The sequence below is a fragment of the Notechis scutatus genome, chromosome 2, assembly GCF_049901735.1.
Source record: "Notechis scutatus isolate UNSWTSFEM ecotype Mainland chromosome 2, rNotScu1.2, whole genome shotgun sequence".
NCBI lineage: Eukaryota > Metazoa > Chordata > Lepidosauria > Squamata > Elapidae > Notechis > Notechis scutatus.
Window position 1 is genome coordinate 159,481,090 of NC_142010.1, and position 23,647 is coordinate 159,504,736.

The following is a 23,647-nucleotide window of genomic DNA, read 5'->3' on the forward strand; positions in this document are numbered from 1 at the left end:
CCAGGTAGCCGCTCTCTCTCCCTTCCTGCCCATCATCTTTCCTGCCTATCTCCCAGCTGTTTCTTCCTCTCCCAGCACCACTCATTAATATCAGTTCCTACTATAGCAGGGTTGTCAAACTCAAGGCCCATGGGCCGGGGTGCTTAGATCCGGCCCATGGGGCTGGTCTGGAAACAGAAAAAGATCATCCTGTGTGCGTCTACTAGCAAAAATGGAGCGCGTCCCCCCCCCCCCCCAGACTCCATTTTCACTGGCAGAGGTCTACAGAAGGCCGTCCAGGCCAAAAATGGGGTGCGGGGCTCATGACCCCACAAACTCCGTTTTTGTTGGCAGAGAGCTGCAGGAGGCTGCCCAGGATGAAAATGGGGCATGGGGGGGTTGTGCTGCCCCCCAAACTCTGTTTCACTAGCAGAGGGCTGCAGAAGGCCATCCAGGCTGAAAACTGGGCATGGCTCCCCTGAGCTCTGTTTTCACTGGCAGAGGTCTATCAAAATAAACTAAAAACAAAACAAAAGGAGAAATATTTCCCCTTTTGCATTTGAGCATGCAAGAAGGGACGGGAAAGGAGAAAGGGAAAGAAGAAAGACAAAGAAAAAGATGGGAAGAAAGCAAGGAAGGAGAAATAAGGAAAGAGGGGAAGGAAGAAGAAAGGTGAACCTGTCCATTTTGTCCATGAAAGCCACCTTCAACGGAGATGCGGAGACTCTGGTGTTCTTCATGAACCAGGTGTGAGTCATCTAGATGACCACATGATGGACTACCCAAGTGACCGAGTGATGGTCTATGCTGTGACAGCTAACTTAGTAGGGGAGGCAGCTGAATGGGTGACCCAGCTCCATGACGAGGATGCAACAGACCTGGGGAACACTGACACCTTCCTACAAGAGCTGAGGAATAAGTTTGAGGATGACTCCCAGACCCTACAAGCTGAAGCTGAGATCCACGAACTAAAAGAGGAGCCAACCCGCCAAATAATATGCCAGAGAGTTCCGGTGAGTGGCTGGGATGCTGCAACCATGGCCAGAGAGATTACTGGTCTATTTCTTCAAAGAGGGTCTGGACCGTGAGCTGCTAAATGCATGCATTTACTGAGGGGTCACTGACCAGATCCACGAGTGGTACCGAATGGCAGTAGCGATGGACCTCGAGCTAAAACAATGCAAGCAATGTAGAACCACGGAGCCAAAGCCTAAGACCCAACCGGAGAAACGACAACTGGGGAGGCAACCCCCAGTCAAGATGCAGGCACTTCCAAAGGAGCTTCAAGGGCTGCCCATCAAATCTTTTTGCTGCGGTCAGCAGGGCCACCAGACTGTTGCTTGCCTCGCCCCAGTCCCCAACTTTTGATGGGGACCCGGAGAAACTGGCATTCTTCATGAACCGGTGAAAGCCAACTCTGAAAGTTCCTGCGGTTTTCACCTAATTAAAAGTTTAATACTTTCCCCCTCCCCACTGTAACCAGTCACATTGTCCAATGAATATGGCTGACAGGCTCTTCTCCTCCACCAGCCACCTGTTCTGATGACCTTGGTTCCCACAGGAAAACTTTTTATTTTGACTGTAAGCTGGGCTATCTACTTCCTCCCTCTCGTTCTTTCTCAGGCTTCGTGGCAACTGTGAGGCAAGACAAGATGGCTTCAGCCAGGTTTGCTTCAGAGTTGACAGTTGGACCTCTCCACTTTAATTGGAGAGAATTTCCTGAAAAATTCAAATGGATAGGAATTGGATTTTCAATCATCTACCCCTCCCTTCCCCTGGAGGTGGTTTTGGTTTTTGAGGGTATTTATCATGAAACTAGCTCAGTACTTGTGCTTTGCTATGAAACTATGTGGTTGGGCTTAGTTTTGGGGGAGGAAAATAAGGGAAAAAAATTCTGCAGGCTGAGGGGCGTGAAGGAGTCAGCCCCGGGGGCTTCAGTGAATCTGGGGTGGAGGTTCACTCGCCTGAGGCAGCCATGGCTGGAGTGGTAAATGGCCGGGCAGCACCTGCCAACTCAGCTAGGGCCGTGGGTGGTCGAGTGAGTCACCTCCTTCCGTGCGCCTCAGCAGGCTCCATCCTTGCCCAAGGCTTTCGAGGTTTCCCTGATTGAGCCCCTCCAGTTCTTCTTCCAAGCCCTGGATGAACAACACTCTTTGGCACCCCCAGGTACCCAATTCATCCAGGGCCCGCTGCTTGGGGATTTGGCAGCTGCAGCGGAAGAGTCCCACGGGCCAGGCAGGGACTTCCTTGGCAGCACTTCAAACTTCTGCAATCCGAGCCATCGGCTGAGCAGCTGCTTTCTGGGTTGACTCTCAATCCGCTGCAGGGTGGTAAGCATGGCAGCGAAGGAGCCAGCACAAGGAGCTGCAGTGGGTCAGGGATAGAGACCCACTGTGCCTGGAACCAGCCATGACTGGTGCTGTAGTTTTTGCTGGGCTGCGCTTGCCCTGTTGGCTGGGGCCATGGGTAACAGAGGACCGCTCCCTCCCGGCGCATCAACAGGCTCCACTGTGGTTCTGGGCTCTCGTGGCTTATCCAATTAGGCCCCTTGGCAGGCTTCCCAGGCTCCGAATGCACAACATCGTCTGGACCCACCAGGACCCCGACTCACCCAAGTGTAGCAGGGGCTGTGCTCTCTTCTGGAGGGGGTGGTAGCCAGTTCCCTTCTCGTAGACACCGGGAGGTCCCCTGCTGGCCTTTGGGGTGAATTTGGGCTCCTGATGTCCTCTTCCACCCGGCACAGGCCTCCAGTAGCCGGCATTCCAATGTGGGGCATAGGCTGCACAATTACATGCTCCACCACTGCTTCAGCCAGTCATCCGAGGGAGTCTGCTGCTCCTCCTCCATTCTGCTGTGTTCCCTGAGTCTTCCAACTCCCTGGGTAGACCAGGTGAGCAGCTAGAGCTCAGGACCCCGGAAAGTACCTCCAGTTGGAGCGGACATTTTTTTGGAGAATTGACTTAATGTCAATGTTCCAAGTAATACACCCATTGTATATAGAACTCCAAGGCAAGTTGATTCCTCAAAGAACAGTTTTATTAGGAGATACCATCTTGGCACAGCTGGTGGAAAGCCAACTCTAAATGTTCCCACACTTTCCTCCACATTAAAAAGTAAAAGTTTCCTGTTTTCCCAAAACAATAAATCACATTGTCCAATCTGGATACTGGCTGGTTGCCTCTCCTCCTCTGGCCAGCCAGCCGTTGGAATGTCCCTGATTCATTGGAAAGCTATGTTGTTTTGACTACAAACCCACATCTACCTCTACCCCCCCCCCCTTCAGCTCCAAGCTGTGTCAACCTGAAGCCATGTGAAAAGAAACCCCAATAGGAAAGCTCCCTCCAGGTCAGCTTCAGGCTTGACACCTCCTTGGAAGAAGTAGACCAGTAGTCTCTCCGGCCATTGTCGCAGCCTCCTAGCCACTCAGCGAACTCTCAGACTTATTCTTTGGTGGGTCGGCCACTCTGCTTTAGTTCACAGATCTCAGCTTCAGCTTGGAGTGCCTGGCAGTTGTTCTTGAACCTATTCCTCAATTCTTGCAGTAAGGCATCAATGTTCCCCATCTTTGGTGTGTCTTCGTCATGGAGCTGGGTCACCCATTCAGCTGCTTCCCCCTCTTAAGTTAGCTGTCACAGTGTGGACCATTGCTCGGTCACTTGGGTAGTCATCTAGATGAACCCACACCTGGTTCGTGAAAAACGCAATTTCTCCGGGTCCCCTTTGAAGGTGACTTTCATGGCGGGAGGAGCAGCTGGACAAGGAGGTGGAGGTGAAGGAGGATCAGGAAGCCAGGAACCCAGCCAGCCTCAGGGTAGTATGCCCATGGTGGAGGTCCCTGCCCATCCTGAAAGGTTGGGCGCACAGCCAGGTAGGCTTGCTATCTAGTGGCGGTGAGGTGGGTTCCGCTGTGGCCTGGGCTTGACTGAGCTGACTGCAGTCAGGTAGAACTAGCTGGCAATGGATGGCAGCAGGGCAGGAACCTCAGGGTCGGTCTGCTTTAGGACCTCGCCAGGGCACTCGAGCTTCCATGCCTGCCCCATCCGCTCAATGCTCATCCAGTCAAACCTGTCCTTCAGGTTCTCCATTGGTGAGCTGTCACATATCTCTATTCTCTGGATTTTTCCAGCTCAGGAGGCCTTCTCACCCTCCATTGCGGGGCAAGAGCGGCCAACTCCCACATAGATGTCAGTGGAAACTCCGTCCCAAGCCTCTGAAGAGAGCCCTGGTGTCAGAGGTCCTTAGCTCGGTACAAGTCCTTGGTGATCTTTGCCTCTGCTTGGACCTTGGGTTGAGTTACTGCTGGGAGGACGACCTCCATCAATATCATCGCCACAGTCTGAAGTACCTCCGCGGGGGTGTCCAGGCTCTCTGTGGGTGTTGCACTGGTGATTGCACCTCCTTCCCTTTGCTTCTCCTTTGCAGTCTTTCCTAGATCTTCTCTACTCCCCTCAAGAGATCGGGTGAGCAGCCGAGCGTCAGGACCCCAGAGAGCAGCTCTGGTTGGACTGGAAAGTTAGGAGAGTTGGCTTAATGTCAGCATGAGTAATGCATCCACTGAAAGAAGAAAACTGAGGTTCTTCTCTAAGAACATGTTTATTGGATATATCATATTGGCACAGCCATTGAAAGCCAACTCTGAAAGTTCCTGCAGTTTTCACCTAATTAAAAGATTAATACTCCCCCCACCCTCCCCAGGGTATCAGTTCATTGTCCAATGAACATGGCTGGCAGGCTCTTCACCACCACCACCAGCCACCTGCTCCAATGACCCTGGTTTCCACAGGAAAACTTATTTTGACTGTAAGCTGGGCTATCTACTTTCCCCCTCCTCTTCTTTCTCAGGCTTCGTGGCAACTGTTAGGCAAGAGAAGATGGCTTCAGCCAGGTTCACTTCAGCATTGACAAGAGAATGAAGAAGGAAGGAAAAAGGAGAAAAGGAAAGAAGGAGGAAGGAAGAAAGGGGATTATAATGAGAGTGAGGGAGGGTCTCAGGGAAGTCCTGCCTTAGCACTTGGCCACCACAGGTGCCCCCAACAGGAGTTCCATGTCATGCCCAGCATGGCCACGTCCACCTCTGGCCATGCTTCCCCTTGGCCCTCCGAGGTCAAACACAACCCTGATGTGGCCCTCAATAAAATCGAGTGACACCCTTGTAGTATTCTGAATCTGCCAGGTACAGTTGTTTACATACCCTGGCAGAACTTATGATTTCTTGGCCATTTGGCAGAAAATATGAATGATAACACAAAAAGTTTTCTTTCACTCACGGTTAGAGGTTGGGTGAAGCCATTTATTATCAATCAACTGTGTTTACTCTTTTTATATCATAATGACAACAGTAACTACCCAAATGACCCTGATCAAAAGTTTACATACCGTGGTGATTTTGGCCTGATAGCACACAGGTTGACACAAAGGAGTTGGAATGGCTATTAAAGGTAACCACCCTCACCTGTGATCTGTTTGCTTGTAATTAGTGTGTGTGTATCAAAAGTCAATTAGTTCCTGGACTCCTGACAGACCTTTGCATCTTTCATCCAGTGTTGCACTGACATTTCTGGCTTCTGAGTCATGGGGAAAGCAAAAGAATTGTCAAAGGATCTGTGGGAAAAGGTAGTTGAATTGTATAAAACAGGAAAGGGATATAAAAAGATATCCAAGGAATTGAGAATGCTAATCAGCAGTGTTCAAACACTAATCAAGAAGTGGAAAATGAGGGGTTCTGTTGAAACCAAACCACGGTCAGGTAGACCAACTAAAATTTCAGCCACAACTGCCAGGAAAATTGTTCGGGATGCAAAGAAAAACCCACAAATAACTTCAGGTGAAATACAGAATTCTGAAAACATGTGGTATGGCTGTTTCAAGATGCACAATAAGGAGGCACTTGAAAGATAGGCTGCATGGTTGAGTCGCCAGAAGAAAGCCATTACTACGCAAATGCCACAACATATCCCGCTTACAATACGCCAAACAGCACAGAGACATCCTCAAATCTTCTGGCACAAAGTCATTTGGAGTGATGAGACCGAAATTGAGCGTTTTGGCCACAACCATAAACACTACATTTGGAGAGGAATCAACAAGGCCTATGATGAAAAGTACACCATTCCTACTGTGAAACACGGAGGTGGATTGCTGATGTTTTGAGGATGTGTGAGCTACAAAGGTACAGGAAATTTGGTCAGAATTGATGGCAAGATGAATGTTGTATGTTATCAAAAGATATTAGAGGAAAATTTGCATTCATCAGCCCAGAAGCTGTGCATGGGATGTACTTGGATATTCCAACATGACAATGATCCTCAACACAAGGCCAAGTTGACCTGTCATTGGCTACAGCAGAATAAAGTGAAAGTTCTGGAGTGGCCATCTCAGTCTCCTGACTTTAGTATCATTGAGCCACTCTGGGGAGATCTCAAATGTGCAGTTCATGCAAGACAGCCCAAGAATTTACAGGAACTGGAGGCTTTTTGCCAGGAAGAATGGGCAGCTTTACCATCTGAGAAGATAAAGAGCCTCATCCACACATATCACAAAAGACTTCAAGCTGCCATTGATATTAAAGGGGGCAATACACCGTATTAAGAACTGGGGTATGTAAACTTTTGATCAGGGTCATTTGGGTAGTTCCTGTTGTCATTATGATTTAAAAAGAGTAAACACAGTTGATTGATAATAAATGGCTTCAGCCAACCTCTAACTGTGAGTGAAAGAAAACTTTTTGTGTTATCATTCATATTCTTTGAAAAATGGCCAAGAAATCCTAAATTCTGCCAGGTTATGTAAACTTATGAGTACAGCTGTATCATTCAGATGAAAAGATTTTATGTTGGAGAGAGTGGGGCTGGGAGGGGCAGAAGCAGTTAAAGTTGCTTTTTCCACCAGCTGCAACTTCTGCACAGGTTTCAAGAAATGTAAAGCATATAGAGCAGGTTAGCTTCGTCTTTCAACAGTGAGACACTTGGTGAAGCGGGCACAGTAGCGTCTGCATTTTCTGCATTGTGTGAGAAGAGCACATCTTCCTTCCCCTCTACCACTTTTTGTGAAGGGACGATTGAAAGTATCCTGTCATATTGCATTACCGTGTGGTTGGGAGGTATTACTGTTTCAGATTGGAAGGCTATGCGGAGAGAGGTGAGGATGACAGAAAAGATCATCGGAAGTTCACTTCCTATTCAGGACATAGCATATAAGCATTTGAGTAGGGCTCACAGTATTGTCAGAGACACTACACATCATTTCCATTACCAGTTTTCTTTGTTACATTCTGGGAGGAAGTTTCACAGTGTCTGAAGCAGAGCAAGTAGATTCTGTAATAGCTTTATACCAGGGGTGTCAAACTCAAGGCCTGTGGGCTGCATCTGGCCCACAGGGTGCTTAGATCTGGCCCGTGGGGCTGGTCTGGAAATAGCAAAGAACCAGCCCACAGTGTACACACAGTTTTTGTGCATACCTGCTGCTGTCAACATATATAGTAACAAAGTTCCAAATTTTAATAGTTAATAAATAATAATATATCCTCATAATTATTTTTTCATCTGTTCTCATTAGAATCTGATCCAGCTCATTTGGTTCTTTATAAAACCCATATGCTTTCCTATTTTTTTCATATCTCGATTGTATCTGTAATTGTGGCCACCATGATTTTTTTCCATATTCGTAACATTTGGATGTATCAATGCTTCCATTGTAGATAACCAGACTGGTATTTTCAAATAATGTTGCTCTTTGATTTTGGTCCATACTAACAGTAATGCATTCCTAATGTAATACCTCTAGAAATAGCTATGTATCTTGTTGTGTTTGGTTGAAGGACACACCAGGCAGACACAGGAGCTGAAGAATAACGTTTCTTTATTTGAAGCAGTAACAGATTAACGTGGCTGCCCAGCTGGGCTGGCAGCCAGCTGGCTGGGCAGCCCCAAAAGCCCCAGTTGATGCCGTTTGACAGCTCCTTATATAGTCTGCTGTCAAGCGGCACCAACCAATGGGAACAGTCGGTGGTCCCGCTCAAAATGCGGACCAGGTTGAAGACTTAGCTAGTCAGGGACACAACACCCCTTTCCCTAACTAAGGGCATGCGCTGCCCAGCCTTTTGGGAATACAATGGTATAAACAAGGACATTGAACTAGTAGCTGCTTTGCACACCTATCCACTAGGCTTACAAAAATGGCACCCCACCTGTCACAAGGCAGGAGCCTGAGAAGGAAACCAGATAAGATGGTGAATAAACATGTCTGGTGACTGCCTGCATGGGGTAGGGCAGAGGTGCCTGAACCCTAAGTCTGGAGGCTCGTTGTGCTCTCCTGGCCCCCTTGGGACAAGAACATCCAACCTCCCACCTACCTAGCTTTTGCGCACCTCCTTGTTCAACGCCTGACACCCACCACCCGCTAAATACGGATCCATCCCCCAGAGTCACTGGGAAGGAGGGGGTGCAGAGAAGAATTTTAATTAACAAAAGTGAGAGAATGAATAAAAGTCTCAAACAACTCAGTGAATCATGGAAAGCGAACACCAGCCATGCTCAACCCGAAGGGGCTGCAGATCTGCAGAGCCAATGGCTGCACCCAGTCCACAATGGTGATGAGCTGCACTGGCAGTGGCCCGTCGCTCGGCAGCCGGTGGGAGTCGAGGGCGCTCGGGCTGTCGGCGGCCGCGGCAGAGGCGGCGGCGGCGGCTGGGATGGGGAGGCGACTGCAGCGGAGGTCGCGCAGCGCGGCGGAAGGCCTCAGCGGCAGAAGCGGCAGCAGCGTCCCAGGCGGGGCGGCTGCCAGCGGGGGGCCGGCGGCGGCGAAAAGGCCGTGCGGCGGCGGAGGCTGGCGGCTGAAAGAGGCAGCTGCAGCGGAGGCGCGCGGCGGAGCGGCGGCAGCGGCGGAAGCAGCGGCGGTGGCGGAACAGGAAACAGCTGCAGCGGAGGCCGCGGCGGGGCGGAAGAGGCGCGGCGGGCGGAAGAGGCGCGGCGGAGCGCGGAAGAGGCCGCGGCGGCGGCGGAGACAGGCGGCGGCAGCGGAGCGAGGCGGCGGCGGCAGAAGAAGCGGAGGCCGCGGAGGAGGAGGCGCGCGGCAGCGGAGCGAGGCAGCGGCTGCGGAGGCCGCGGCGGTGGCGGCAGAAGAAGCGGAGGCCGCGGCGGCAGCGGAGCGAGGCAGCGGCTGCGGAGGCGCGGCGGCAGCAGAAGAAGCGGAGGCGCGGCGGTGGCAGCGGAGGCGGCGGCGGCAGAAGAACGGAGGCCGCCGCGGCGGGCCACTGGCGGCAGCGGAGCGAGGCAGCGGCTGCGGAGGCGCGGCGGCGGCAGCAGAAGAAAGCGGAAGGCGCGGCCGCGCTGCTGCAGGCAGCGCGGCGGCAGCAGAAGAAGCACTCGGCGTCCTCGGCGGGAGCGGCTGCAGCGGAGGCCGCAGCGGCGGAGGCGGGCGGCGGCGGTGGCAGCTTGGGAAAACCGCGGCTGCGGCAGGGCGATAACGGCGGCCGAGTCGGGGGAAGCGAGTCTCGCCGGCCTTCACGGCCTTGAGGGCGGCGTCTGGGCCTCGGCTAGAGGCTGTAGTCTTCTGTGCTCTTGTAGCGCCAGCGGGGTGCCTTTGGCACGGGAGGCGCTCTATGCCTGCTACGGGGGAAGGTCTCGCTGGCCTTCACGGGCCTTGATAGCGGCGTCTGTTCCTCAGCTAGGGAGGTTTTAGACTTCTGCGCTCTTGTAGCGCCAACGGGAGTGTCTTCGCACGGGAGGCTAGAGTGCCTTTCTCCTCAGTCAGGAGACTTTCAGCTTCGTGCCCTCAAAAGGGCGCACGCAACAGGGCCTGTCAGGCAGTGACTTTCTCCTCAGTCAGGAGACTTTCTCCTCAGCTGAGGAGGCTCTTTAAATTTGGCGCACGCATAGACTGTCTGCGGCTCCAGACATTCTGTGGCTTCAGCTCTATCTTCAGTGACTTAGCTTCTTGCCTGGGTGGCTCTTCTGATATCCCACCTTCGTCGCCAGTGTTGTGTTTGGTTGAAGGACACACCAGGCAGACACAGGAGCTGAAGAATAACGTTTCTTTATTTGAAGCAGTAACAGATTAACGTGGCTGCCCAGCTGGGCTGGCAGCCGGCTGGTTGGGCGGAGCCCCAAAGCCCCAGTTGATGCCATTTGACAGCTCCTTATATAGTCTGCTGTCAAAGCGGCACCAACCAATGGGAACAGTCGGTGGTCCCGCTCAAAATGCGGACCAGGTTGAAGACTTAGCTAGTCAGGGACACAACATATCTCATGCTTCTTGTACCATAAAAAGGTATGCCATCCCAATTGCAGATCATGACCTCAAGAATTAGTAATCTTGTATTCCTCAAATTAATCTACTCTTTCACCCACGTAAGTGCCCATGTTTAGTAGTATAGCTCCCAGTCCTGGAGTTCAAAACCACCTCTAGTTTTAACATTTTGTAATATTTTTAATTTTATTCTCGCTTTTTTACCTTGCCATACAAATTTTAATATCATCTTATTTAATTCTTCAAAATATTTTTCCCCAGCTTTATTGGGATTGTCTGAAACAGGTACAATAATCTCGGCTCATCTTAATTCATCTTAATTGTAGCTATTCTACCCAATAGGGACAGTTGTACATTTTTCCAGTTTTCCAAATCCGTTTTAATTTGTAATTTCACTTTGTTATAGTTTGAGAGCTGCACATTTCGCTGTTAATTGAACTCCTAGATATTTAACTTTCTTTACAATCTGCATATTCATCATTTTTGTAAATTCTCTCTTCTATCTGTAAAAATTTTAACCATTATTTTCATTTTCTCTTTATTTATTTTCAATCCTGCAACTGCATCATATTCTTCTATCTTTGCAATTAATTTAGGTTCTGTTTCCTGTGGATCTTCTAAAATGAGCACCAAATCATCAGCGGCCTGTAACTTATACTCCTCCTTCTTTATTCTCATACCTTTTATTTCACTATCTTCTCTAATGTTTCTAGCTAACTCCTATAAAATTAATATAAATAACAATGGGGATAAAGGACAACCTTGCCTTGTACCTTTCGTTATATTGAAGTTCTCAGTCATGTCACCATTTATGACATCACCTTTGCTTGTTTGTTTATGGTATAATGTCTTCATATTAATAAATTTCTCTCCAAAATCTATGTTTTAATTGTAAAAACATAAACTGCCAACTCAAATTGTCAAAAGCTTTCTGTGCATCAAGAAAAATCAATGCCATCTGCTCTCCAGAATGTGTCTCATAATATTCCACTGTATTCAAAATCATCCACATATTATTTTTAATTTACCCCTTAGGTAAAAAATCCATTCTGATCTATATGTATAAAGTCATTCAAAAATCTTTTCAGTCTTTCTGCAATTATTGAGGCATAAATTTTATAGTCTACATTTAACAATGATATCGGTCTATAGTTTTTTATTTGTAGTAAATCAGAGTCTTCTTTAGGTATCAATGTTATAATTGCTTCCGTCCATGTTTTAGGAATTTTTGCTTCAAACAATGCTTCATTGTAGACTTCAAGCATAAATGGACCTAAGGTATCTTGTAAGTATTTGTAAAATTCTGCTGTAGGCCATCTGGTCCTGGTGTCTTGTTATTTTTTTTGCCTCTTAATTGCTTCTGTTAATTCCATCATTGTTATTCTTTCATTCAACATTGTCTTCACTTCTTTTGACATTTTTGGTAGGTTGGCTTCTTCCATATATTGTTTAATTTTATCTTCTGGTATATTTTCTTTACTGTATAGTCTTTCATAAAATTCTTTTTTTTTCTTTCTTATCTTCATTTTTGTGTCAAATTGCACCCGTTTCGTCTTGCAGCTTTTGTATCAATTTCTTTTCTTTCTCTTTTTTGAGTTTGAATGCCAACGATCTCCCTGGCTTGTTTGCATTTGCAAAAAAGTTCTGTTTGGCTACTTTAATTTCTTGTTCCAGTTCCTCTTTCTCTGGAATATTTAATTCATGTTTTACTAATTCCATTTGGTTTTTACCATTTAGTTCTTGTGAGTTTTTGAAGTCTTTTATATTCTTCTTCTAATCCCTCTGGTCTTTTCTTTTTCTCCTAATTTTTTCTTCCTATATAGGAGATTGCTAATCCCCTCAAATATGCCTTGGCAGTATACCATACATTTTGCAAGGATGTTTCTCCATTTTTATTCTTTTTTAAAATGCATTTCCTTCTCTGTTTTTTGTATAATCTCTTTATTTTTCAATGCTGACTGCTTTAATGTCCATCTTGGTTTTCTTATTTGTCCTTTCCATTTAAATTTTATTGGATTATGGTCTGCCCAAATGCTTGACTCCACTTCTACTTCTTGTATATTCTCTTGCAATTCCAATGCCATCCATATCATATCAATTCTCGACCATGATTTACGCTTATTTGAATAGAAAGTATATTATTTTTTCTCTGGTTTTAATTCTCTCCAAGTATCTTTAATTCCTATTTTCTCTGTCATTTTAAAAAAGATCTTTGGTAAGGTTCTCCTAGCTTTTTGATTTTTTTTACTACTTTTATAGTCTAATTTTACATCAACAATTGCATTAAAATCTCCCACAATACAAATGTTATCCTATTCCATTTCTATAATTTTATTATGCAGTTGTTCATAAAAAACTTCTTGCTTAGTATTTGGTACATATATTACTGATAATAGTGTCCATTTATCATTACTTCTGCTATCAAGATTCTATTCTCTTCATCTTTGTAAATTTGTTTTGATTCTATTGATTCTTTGATGAAGATGGCCACCCTCTTTTTTTCTGCTGTACTAATGAGGCTTAGGGTTTTCCAATAGTTTAGAGTGGTCATTTTTAATATGTACTTCCTGGAGACAAATCAAATCTAAATTCATTTTTTTAAATTTGTTGAAAAAAGCTTTCCTTTTCACTGAAGAGTTCAATCCATTAACATTAACTGACATTAAAGTAATTTCTTCTTCCATCTTTTTATTTGAAGATAGGTCTGGTTGTCCTAGTGGTTCTTATTTCTCTGTTCTCTTGCTCTAGCTCCTTCCCGTTCTGCTCTTTCTTTTTGCTTCATTTCACTCTCTTTTACCGTTTCCACTCTGATCGATACTTCTTGTCTCTTCTTGTCTGCTTTCCCTCTTTTCTCCTTCTCTTCCTCCATGCCGAAATGTTGATAATCAAATTCAATTGCCTTGTCTATTAAATCTAACTCTATCTTTTTTCATGCCAAGTCACCAATAGGCCTTCAGGTATCAACCATCCAAAGTATATGTTATATTTAATCAATTTTCTTGCCAAAAATAGGTATTCTCTTTTTTATCTCGCACTCTTCTCGGTATTTGTTTTAGAATCATTATTTCTTTCTCTTTATACACCATTGGCATCCTTTAGCTTTTTGAAGTATTTCCATTCTAGTCGTTTTTCAGGAACCTAATATGTACTTCCCTGGGGAGTTTATTCCTCCTAGCACAGTCTGTGTGGACCCGAAAAATTTCATCCATCTCAGATAGTGCCTCCTGCTTGCTCACTTCCAACACTTCAGCCAACAACTCTGCCATTTTATCAGGGAGGTCTTCCCCTTTCTCTTCTATATTTTGAAATCTTAGGAAGTATTCAGCCTTTTCCATCTCCAGGGATATTATCGAGGCCTCCAGGCTGTTGTCCACCTGAGTTAATCTCTGGTCCATTTCCACCAACTTTTTCCACCAATAATATAACCAGATCATCAGCAAATGCCCTCAATTTATAAACTTCTTTCTTAATGTTTATACCCCTTATTTTATCATCTTGTCTGATACTTCTGTTTAGAACTTCCAATACCAAAATAAACAACAGAGGGGCATCCTTGTCTTGTACCCTGTTGAATTTCACATGAGTTACTTAGATCACCATTTATGATTATTTTTGCATTCTGTGATGTGTAGATTGCTTTAATTCCTTGGATAAAATTCTCTCCAAAGTCCATTTTTTCCAGCACCTTAAACATAAAAACCCGATTTAGGTTGTCAAAAGGCTTCTCTGTATCTAAAAATATTAAAGCAGCCTGTTTCTCATTATGATATAGTAAGTATTCAATAATAATTACGACAGTCCTCATATCATCTCTTAGCTGAATTTTCGGCAGAAAGCCTGCTTGGTCTTCAAGTATATATGCCTGTAAAATCTTCTTTAGTCTTTCTGCCAGAAAGGCAGTGAAAAGTTTGTAATCTTTGTTTTTATAGTGAAATTGGTCTGTAATTCTTTGTCTTTGTAACATCTTGACCCTTCTTTGGGAGAACACAATGTTTGCTTCTTTCCACTTCTGGAGTATATTTTCCCCCTGTAGTATATCATTCATTGTATACTTTAGTGGTTGAAGGAGTTCTTCCTCGAAGCACTTATAGTATTGGCTTGTGAGACCATCTGGGCCTGGGGTTTTGCCTGGCCTCATTTTTTTAATGGTTTATGTTATCTCAAAGACAGTTATTGGGTCATTCATAAGTTGACTCTGGGTTTGTGATAGTTTAGGCCAGTGGTCGCCAACCAGTGAGCCGCGAGAAAATTTTGGTGGTCCTCAGAGAAATGTCACCCCCAGAGCACCCTCCAAAGCAATTAATCCAGGCTGTGTGGGAACACAAGGCTGCATGGCCCACAGGAACCCTCCCGCCCACTCAATCCTTACCTGGCAAACTTGCCAGCTAAGTTGCTATTTTCCTTTTTCCCCCAACCATCAGCTGTTCTGCTGTGCGGGAGATTTAGATTAGCTAGAAAGCAGGAAATAATTGGATTTCTTGCTTTCTAGCTAATCTTTAGATCTTCGGCTCTGCTTTTAAGCAGAGCCGAACCTTCCTTAGGACTGAAGCTTCTATTTGTCAGTGCAGACTCAGGTAGCCGATGCCAGAAAGATAGATCTCTGAATGAATCTGTGATTCTATGACCAATTCAATCTGTCTGCCTGCTTTGCCTGATTTTGGGTAAAAGTTGCTCTTTTTTTAATAAAAAAATCAGTATTTACATACATGGTTTATTGTGAGTTAATTTTGTGTGTTTGCTTGCAATCAAATTTTATGTGACAGACTCAGGTAGCCGAATACAGAAAGATAGATCTCTGAGTGAATCTGTGATTCTGTGAGCAACTCAATCTGCCTGCCAGCTTTGCCTCATTTTGAGTAAAAATTGCTTTTTTTATAAAAAATCAATATTTACATAAATATTTATAATATTTTCATACAAGCCATGCCCAGCCAATCACATGACCACCAAGCCACACCCACATATTAGGCCATGCCCACAGAACTGGTTGTTACAAAATTTGAATCCCACCCCTGCCTCTCTGTGCTTCTCTCTCTCTCTCTCTCTCTCTCTCTCTCTCCCCCAACGTCAGCAAGCCACCATCAGTCAAAATTCATATTAGGATTTAAAATTATGAGTTTGGTGGTCACTGAGGTCCAAAAGGTTGGCGACCCCTGGTTTAGGCAACTGTGGTCTTAAAAATATTTCTCTATTTATGACATATCTATCTCCTGTCTTTTATACAAATTTGAATAGAAATTATGATAGGACTTTTTAATAAGTTCACTATCTTAGGCAACATTTTTGCCTTCACAGATTTTTCCAATCATTGCCTTTCCCTTTCTTTTCTTAATTTATATGCCAACCATCTACCTGGTTTGTTTGCAAACTCAAAGTGTTTTGTGTAGGTCAATTTTGTTTCTATTTCCTGTACTGTTAACATAGATAATTGTTGTGGTAACAATTTGATATGGTATAAAATCAGAGTCTGGCCTTGTCATGACTATTAATGATTGCTGAGATCAAGAAGCATTTGCAAACTGAATATGTGCTTTCAGGAAAAAAAATCAATCAACAAAAAGGTTGAATCTCAGTCCCTGATCCTTTTAGTCATCAGCATACTAATGTCATCCCAGATGACCTCTCCAAGGAGCTTCATGCAGATGTTGAGTAGAATAAAATAGGTGTCAACCTTGAAGCTAACCTGACCAAAACCATCTTGGAAATTTCAGTGTTGCCACAATGGAGCTGAGAGGGGGATTTGAGATAGCTGGGATTTTGTAGCCAAAACAAAATACTTTCTTTTGGGAACCAAGGTCATTCTCACACCTGGTCAGAGGAAGGAGAAGTGATGTCACCAGGCAAACAGACAGTGCTATGATTGGACCATGTGACTGGTTGTTTTGAGAAAGTGACAAACTTATATGTTTCATTAGGTGAAACTGTGGGAACCTTCACAGTCGGTATTTACCAGATCTGTGCTGATATGATGTATTCAGCTATTTTTTGAGGAATATCTGCCTCAAAGTTTTGCTTGTATGAGTCTATTACCTGGAACTCTGACAATGGAGATAAAATGAAATCATCTGGGACAGACAATGATTAAGTCTTGAACAGTAGTCTTCCAGCGTTATATTTTGGGCATGGCCTAGTACAGAGGTGTCAAAGTCATATCGGGACTTTTCCCCCCTTCGCTAAACCGAGCGTGGGCATGACCAGCACGTGATGCATCCAGCCCATGGGCCAGGAGTTTGATAGCCCTGGCCTAGTAAAAGGTGCAGAACCACAATCAAGCAGTTCTCTTTTGGCTTAGGTCCTTCTGGCAGTTCAGAAGAGTACTATAATTGATAACACTTGAAAGCTGCTAAGAAGTCCAAAAGAATTAGCAGGGCTCTCCTCTCTACATTTAATTCATGGTGTAAACTTACAGACTAAGGCATCTACAAGTGTTTCAGTTCTATATCCTGGATGAAAGCCTGATTGAAATGGAAAGCTGAGTCTGTGCTATAATTGGGAAGGTTTACTGAGTTGAGGCTGAGGTGCTTTTTTAAAATAAAGTCTTACTGCTTCATGGCTTGGAGGAACACATCTCTCTGCCAGTGGGCATTATACTGAGTCAGACCTTTTTATGCTACAACCCAGTAGTTTCCATTTTTGGAGATCAAAATGATATATTTGTTAATGGCTTTAGACAATTTTGCTAATCTAACCCTCAGCTAACCCTTCAGGTAAGACTGTTTTCTCTTCCATGAACATTTCCACTATTAATCCATGCTCTCTTTTGGTTAAGCAACTGCATCCTTTGGTTTAAAAATTAAAAAGAAAACTTAAAATCTTGTGTGGTTTGTTCCACCTGCCATTTTGGTATTACTGATGCTACATGTTTGCTCTTTCTTGCCCACCTCTGTCAAGCCTATATGGATGGCATTTTTGTAAGAAGGGGCATTAACTTTCTGTTCTCTGTAGCTTCCTGTTTCATTCCAGATACCCAACATTGCCTTGCTTTCTTTTTTGCAGGAGACAACCGTTTCCGGATGTTCTTTGATGTGGTGGTGATACTTATCTGTGTCCTATCTTTCATCTTGTGTTCCCGCTCAATTATCAAGGGGCTTCGACTGCAGCATGTGAGCATTACTAGAAAAGGGCATCCTTTTCCTTAGTGGATTCCTGTAAGCAAGATGGGAAAGGACCTTTTTGTGCTGAACAGCTGAAAAAAATCAAATTTTCCATGAAGATGGGAGGAGAAGCTGGCACATTTCTTAAAGTATATTGCTTGTATATTTAGAATTGTTTCCTATAAAAATTCAACATATAACTAGAGTCTAGTGCCCTGGTTCATTCTGATCTGGTTTGTCCCTGCTGTGCTTCTTCAAGAGGTGCAGCACTTTGGCATTTCTTCTTCTTCCTCTGCTCCTAACTTTAATTTTTGAAAAACAGAAATAGAATTTGAGGATTACATTAACATTTACAAAGCAACCAGATTTAGCCACAAATGAACATAGTTTATTTAGGACAGAGTAATTATTTGCAAAAGAGAAAAAAAATTAAAAGAGAAAAAAAAAGGTTTGCCTGTATTAGCCAATGTTATAGGTGGTCCTCGATTTATGACTGGTCACTTGGTGACCATTTGAAGTTCTGATGAGAGCTACTTATACCCTGGATTCAAAGTTCTGATGGCTATCCCCACAATGTCATGACTGCATGTCAGGTCCTCACAACCAGTCCTCATTTATGGATGTATGCAGCATCCCATGGTTCCATGACTGCACTTTATGATAGTTTTGGCAAAAAACAGCATTTACTTCCAGTTTTCAACAAAACTGGCCCATAGAATACAATTGATTCACATAATGATCACTTAACAACTGCCACAAAAAGGTTGTAAAATTGAGTCAATCATATGGGTGACCAAATGAAGAACAGTCTCAACTTATAACTGTGATGGGCAGGCTCCATTATACTCATAAATTGAAAACACGATTTTTTTATTATAAAAGGGCCTTGTTTTTTTTTGGCCCCCAAATTCCCAAAAACCTTTCTTTGTTGGTGTGTTTTCCCCCCCCCCCCCCCCCCCCCCCCCCCCCCCCCCCCCCCCCCCCCCCCCCCCCCCCCCCCCCCCCCTCTTCCCCCCCCCCCCCCCCCCCCCCCCCCCCCCCCCCCCTAACTCCACAAACCCTCCCTCCCCCCCCCCCCCCCCCCCCCCCCCCCCCCCCCCCCCTTTTTTCCCCCAACCCCCCTCCCGGGAACTTTTTCTTTCCCCCCCCCCCCCCCCCCCCCTTTCCTTTTTTTTTTTTTTTTTTTTTACCTATATAAAAAGTGTTCTGGGGAACAGATGCAAAATTAATGCAGGTTTTCTTGCTATGGCAGTTGGCTTGTGTAATACCCAGAATTTGCAAATGTTGAAATAGAAGTAGGAGAACATAGTAGAAGAATTGTCAGCTGCTTTTATTCTGCAGTAGAAATGTGCAAAGTATTTTGAATTTGAACAATTACAGGCTCAGACATTTCTTGTAAGTCCAAATCCGTGCTGGAATACTTCCAGTGAAACTGAAACACTTTGTTTTGTACAATCCTTTCTTCAACATTGAGTTTTCACTATCATCTTTAACATTTTCCAGGACTATTTTTGGTTGACCAATTTTTGCTAGGTGTTACTGAGTGACTAGCATAAGAAATATGGTGATGTTTGAAAGGAAATTGTTCAAATGATGAAGCAGTCTCTCTCCTGGCCCTGGTTTAGGGGAGATGAATAATTTGGCCCAAGTCTTTAAAACTAAGCTAATCTAAAGTTCATTGTATTCAATGTGCCCTCTTGCCCTGATACAAGGGAAGGAGATAGAGCAGTGCAGTGAGGCAGGGTCACAGGCTGGCAGATTTTGTATTTGATGATAGACAACTTGTTCATAATGGTTCTTTTTTTTATAAAGGAGTTCAGCCGGTTCTTTCAGCAACGCTACAGCCAAAATATCTGTCTCTCTGATCGCATGGAATTTCTTAATGGCTGGTACATTTTGCTAGTGGTGAGCGACATCCTTACAGTGTCTGGCACAATAATGAAAATTGGGATAGAGTCCAAGGTAAGCAGGTTATGACCTTCAGTGCTTGGAATATCTCAGATTTGGAACCCAGAGCTATGAACAGCCTGTTCCAATCCCTCCTCATGGAGTATCTCTGCATAAGGTGTTCTTTACTTGCAGAACTTTGCTGACTATGATATCTGTGGCATCCTTCTGGGTACCTCCACACTCTTGGTCTGGGTTGGGGTCATGCGCTACCTGAGTTTCTTTCAAAAATACAATGTAAGTGGAACACATTTTTTTCTTTCTTCCCAGTGCCAGCCCCAGGTTAGTAGTGGCAAAAGAAAGAGCCAGTAAAAAATATAAGAAGCAAATCTGGGAGTTCCTATCTTAAAAAATTGATGTTGGACTCCTCAAAGTATGAAATCTGCTCCTAGGATCAAATCCTGCCTCAGCCATGTTTCCAGGGCTGTTACAGCCTCAGTTTGGATCACATATGCCTTGATTAAAGGTTCCAGAGCCTAATCTCAGACTGCCTTTTCTTCATGTCTTCTAGATTCTCATTGTTACCATGAGGGTCGCCTTTCCCAATGTCATTCGCTTCTGCTGCTGTGTGGCAGTGATCTACCTGGGCTACTGCTTCTGTGGATGGATAGTCCTGGGTCCCTATCATGTCAAGGTAGGAGAAAATGCCAAGCATGAACAGAAGATGCAGAAGTGAACCATTGATTAAAGAAAGTGCTGTTGTAATGCAAATTGAACAATGACATGCATCTTCTTTAGAAGAGAATGCAATTGCTTTTATTTTGAAGACAGAAGCTACAAAGGGATCAAAGTTTCTGAAGCCTTTGAGCTATGGATGGGTTTCTAATGTGTTCGTCTCCCTTCCATACCAATACATTTCCCAGAGCAGTTGTGGGAGCTTCACAGAAGTAGAGAGGAGGAAGTTTTTGCTGCCTGTGACATGTCACAATTGCAGGAACCCCTTTTATATGTTTGTTTTGCTTTTGCTGGATTGTGGCGTCCAGATTTTGGGTGTCTTTTATAGATCTTTATCTATTCTTTTGGTTTCAGTTCCGCTCTCTCTCAATGGTGTCTGAGTGTCTATTCTCCCTCATCAATGGGGATGATATGTTTGTGACATTTGCCAGCATGCAGCAGAGCAGCTACCTGGTGTGGCTTTTCAGTCAACTGTACCTGTATACCTTCATCAGCCTTTTCATCTATATGGTGCTCAGCCTCTTCATTGCTCTTATCACTGGGTCTTATGAGACCATCAAGGTTAGTCTTGCTAGAAGTTGCCAGTCCTATATAAAGGAAAAGGTAAAGGTTTTCCCTCTCCAGTCATGTCTGACTCTAGAGGGCAGTGCTCATCTCCATTTCCTAGCCAAGGGAGCCAGTGTTCTCACTTCCATGGTCACGTGGCTAGCATGACTATACACCAGGCTGCACAGAATTCCTTCCTACCGAAGTGGTACCTATTTATCTATTCATATTTGCATACTTTTAAATTGCTAGGTGGGCAGGAACTGTGGCAAGTAATGGGAGCTCAGCCCATGTGTGACGCTTGGGTCTCAAACCTGGGTTTTAACTACTGTGCCATTGCACACCTTGCTAGTCCTATATACAAGATAGAATTAAGCAGATTTGCTCTGAATTCTACAATGGCATCTTGTACACTTCTTTATCAGATACATTTTATTCCTTTTCTAACTTTACTACCTTAAGAAGAGAGATGGTATGAATACCTGGCAGAATAAATGAGGGCATTGCAAATATCTCAGAAGGGATCTCCCCATGTTTCTTGAACAGTAAAAGTGAGGGGAAGATGATAACTTTCAGATCTTACAATAAATATAGAGCTGGTATCCATTGTTTTGTTTCTTATCTGCACTAACTCTCAAGGCCACCCCAGTGACAATAACATGTTTCTCTTTTCAGCATCAGTGTGAGGGGGAAGCATCTGTTACTCAGCTCCATGCCTACATAGCTGAATGCAAAGACAGCCCCGAATCTGGCATGTTCCGCAAGGAAAACAGCTCGTCATGTTCTATTTTCTGCTGCTGTGAACGGTAGGGTCTGTAAGATAGGTATACGTCTGCCTTTGTTCCTATCAATTTAGGACTGGATAATTTGGATTACAAAGCACTGTGCTTATTCCAACAAAATCCAGCATTTAATCCAGCTATGCCTTAGAATCCTGAAGTGCAAACAATGCTAGGGAGCTGGATGCATGTTGTGTCCTTTACTGGGAGGAGAGTTTAATAGCTGTCTTGTTTCACTCACAGAAGCCCGATGCAGGAGAATGTGTTGGTGGTGAACTGAAAGCCTCATGGGAACAAAGAGGACTGTTTTGCTGCTTCCTGATGGACTGTCTGGGAGACAAAGTGCCTGGAAGTGGACTACAAATAAGCGAAGAGTGGTCTTTAATGACAGGGTTTGGGATATGAGAGATAGCAGCTTGCAGTGTGAGCCCTATGTCTGTTCCCTACACAGCTGTTGCAATAGTCCTCTGACTAACAAGATTGCTGGGGGAGAAGGAGGAAAAATAGCTTTTTAAATAACCTTAGTAGGGCGCCATTAGACTTTATTGAAATCACTACAGTAGATCCCATCTTTTTCAAGTTGGGTGAAACTAGGTTTGCAAAGCATTATCACAAGAAACGCACAACTTTTTAAAAATAACTTTGTTTTAGAAGAAGAAAAAGGAATAGTAAATAGGACATGGCAGGAATAATCAAGGCAAAACCCTTGTGTTACCTCTGAGATCCTTAAGTCACTCATGCTTCCACTGGTTATTTCGGTGAACCCATTTGCCTGAGAAAGGACTGACCCAGTGGCATTATTCTTCAAGCAACATACAAAGGAGTAAACTTCTCTCGAAAATAAAATATTCTCTTCTGATTGTTACCTGGAAGGTTCAGAATGCTATAGAATGAACTGAAATTAATGAGTGGGGTTCGAAGGGGCAAAAGCAGCTACTTCAAAATACAGAGCAAGACTTCTCCCATCTTTTCCTGTTCAAGAGTGATACACGTATTTCCATCTTAGCAGTATTCTACTGGTCTATGTAGTATTTCTAGGTGTGTCATCCGTAGTGAACATTGCTTGTTTACTGTGACATTCTAGTCAAATCATTTTTTCTGGGTTGCAATTTCTGTGTATGAAGAATAGATCATGCCCATTTATCAAGCAGAGAGTATTGTACTTGAATGGGAATATAAGTAGATAAAAACATTTAGCCAGAATTGAAACACTCTTGGCTTCTAGTAGCAGAACATCTTGTTTTATTCAGAAGAGGATGATGGTAGCTCAGGATTGTCAGCCTGGCTTGGAAAAATTCTGTCAAGCATTTGGTCATTTTTGTACAAAATGCCAGAATGCAGATATTTTGCAATTTGGTAATGAAGAGACAATATCCATGTCACTATTTGAATGAGAGACTGACTCTGCTCTTTATGGGTATCAGAATTTGAGCTGAAAACTCTCCTCGCTGTAATGCTGAAGTGCCCATCATCCCCTGGAATTCTCTCTGGTCTAGTTCTGATCTCTCCTTCGGTGACTCTCAAGGCTTGTCTCACCTGATAAAGTTGCTTTGAGCAGATACTCTTACAGATGTATCATTTCATCTTCAACTTTACAAAATAACTCATCACCCAAAAGATGAAAAGCACCGGGTATTTTTTTTTACTTCAGAAGCAGAAATTTAGGAATTGCCCTTTTGGACTTTTATTACAGGGTGGGATTAATTATATCCTCCCACCACTGTATGTTCCTGTCTATTAAATGACAAGTTAGTTTTAAAAAATCAAGTGACCCAAATAATGTTAAATAAGGACCAGTTGTTTTAAAGCAGTAATTTAATACAACTGTAACAAAGAATACAATATTAATTTGAATTTTTCCTGTTTTAATTTATGAAGTACAGTTTTGGACTACAAAAATCAATTATTTATAGCTAACAGTATTATTCTAATAAATAATTATGAGAAAAATATTATTTTGGTTTTTCATAATGAATACTATGGGTATTGTCAATACTGCAGCACTGTAATCTGTATATTTAATATCAAAAACCTAGCAACTGCAAAAGACCAGTTGGTTTTACAATGCCTATCCTGAAGCCTATTCTCTGTCCTATCCTGAACTCTATCATGAGTCTATCTTTAAAATGGTATTTATGCAGGGCTTCTGTAGAAAAGAGTCCTTACTCCTGGCTTTTTTTATCTAAGTCCATTCTTTGTGGTTGAAAGAACAAGCAATTAAAGATGCCTACAGCTTCTGTTCTGAACGTAGTGTCAGATTTTATTTTCCTGGGCTTCAAGATCACTGAAGATGGGGACTACGGCCAAGAAATTAAAAGACACTTGCTCCTGGGGAGGAAAGCTATGGCAAATCTAGACAGCATCTTAAAAAACAGACATCAC

At 44.0% G+C, this 23,647-nt stretch overlaps 1 protein-coding gene across 1 annotated transcript in view; it reads left to right on the forward strand.

The window, feature by feature from the left end:
• The window catches only part of MCOLN1 (mucolipin TRP cation channel 1), a 44,099-nt gene extending 20,884 nt beyond the window's left edge, over nt 1-23,215 (forward strand). Inside the window, exons 9-15 of the mRNA XM_087957099.1 lie at nt 17,221-17,327; nt 19,131-19,280; nt 19,401-19,502; nt 19,777-19,899; nt 20,295-20,501; nt 21,162-21,292; nt 21,509-23,215. Of these exons, the coding sequence (XP_087813225.1) occupies nt 17,221-17,327; nt 19,131-19,280; nt 19,401-19,502; nt 19,777-19,899; nt 20,295-20,501; nt 21,162-21,292; nt 21,509-21,545 (857 nt within the window). The 3' untranslated portion in view covers nt 21,546-23,215. The remainder of the gene's footprint in view (nt 1-17,220; nt 17,328-19,130; nt 19,281-19,400; nt 19,503-19,776; nt 19,900-20,294; nt 20,502-21,161; nt 21,293-21,508) is intronic.
• Nucleotides 23,216-23,647: the final 432 nt, after the last annotated feature.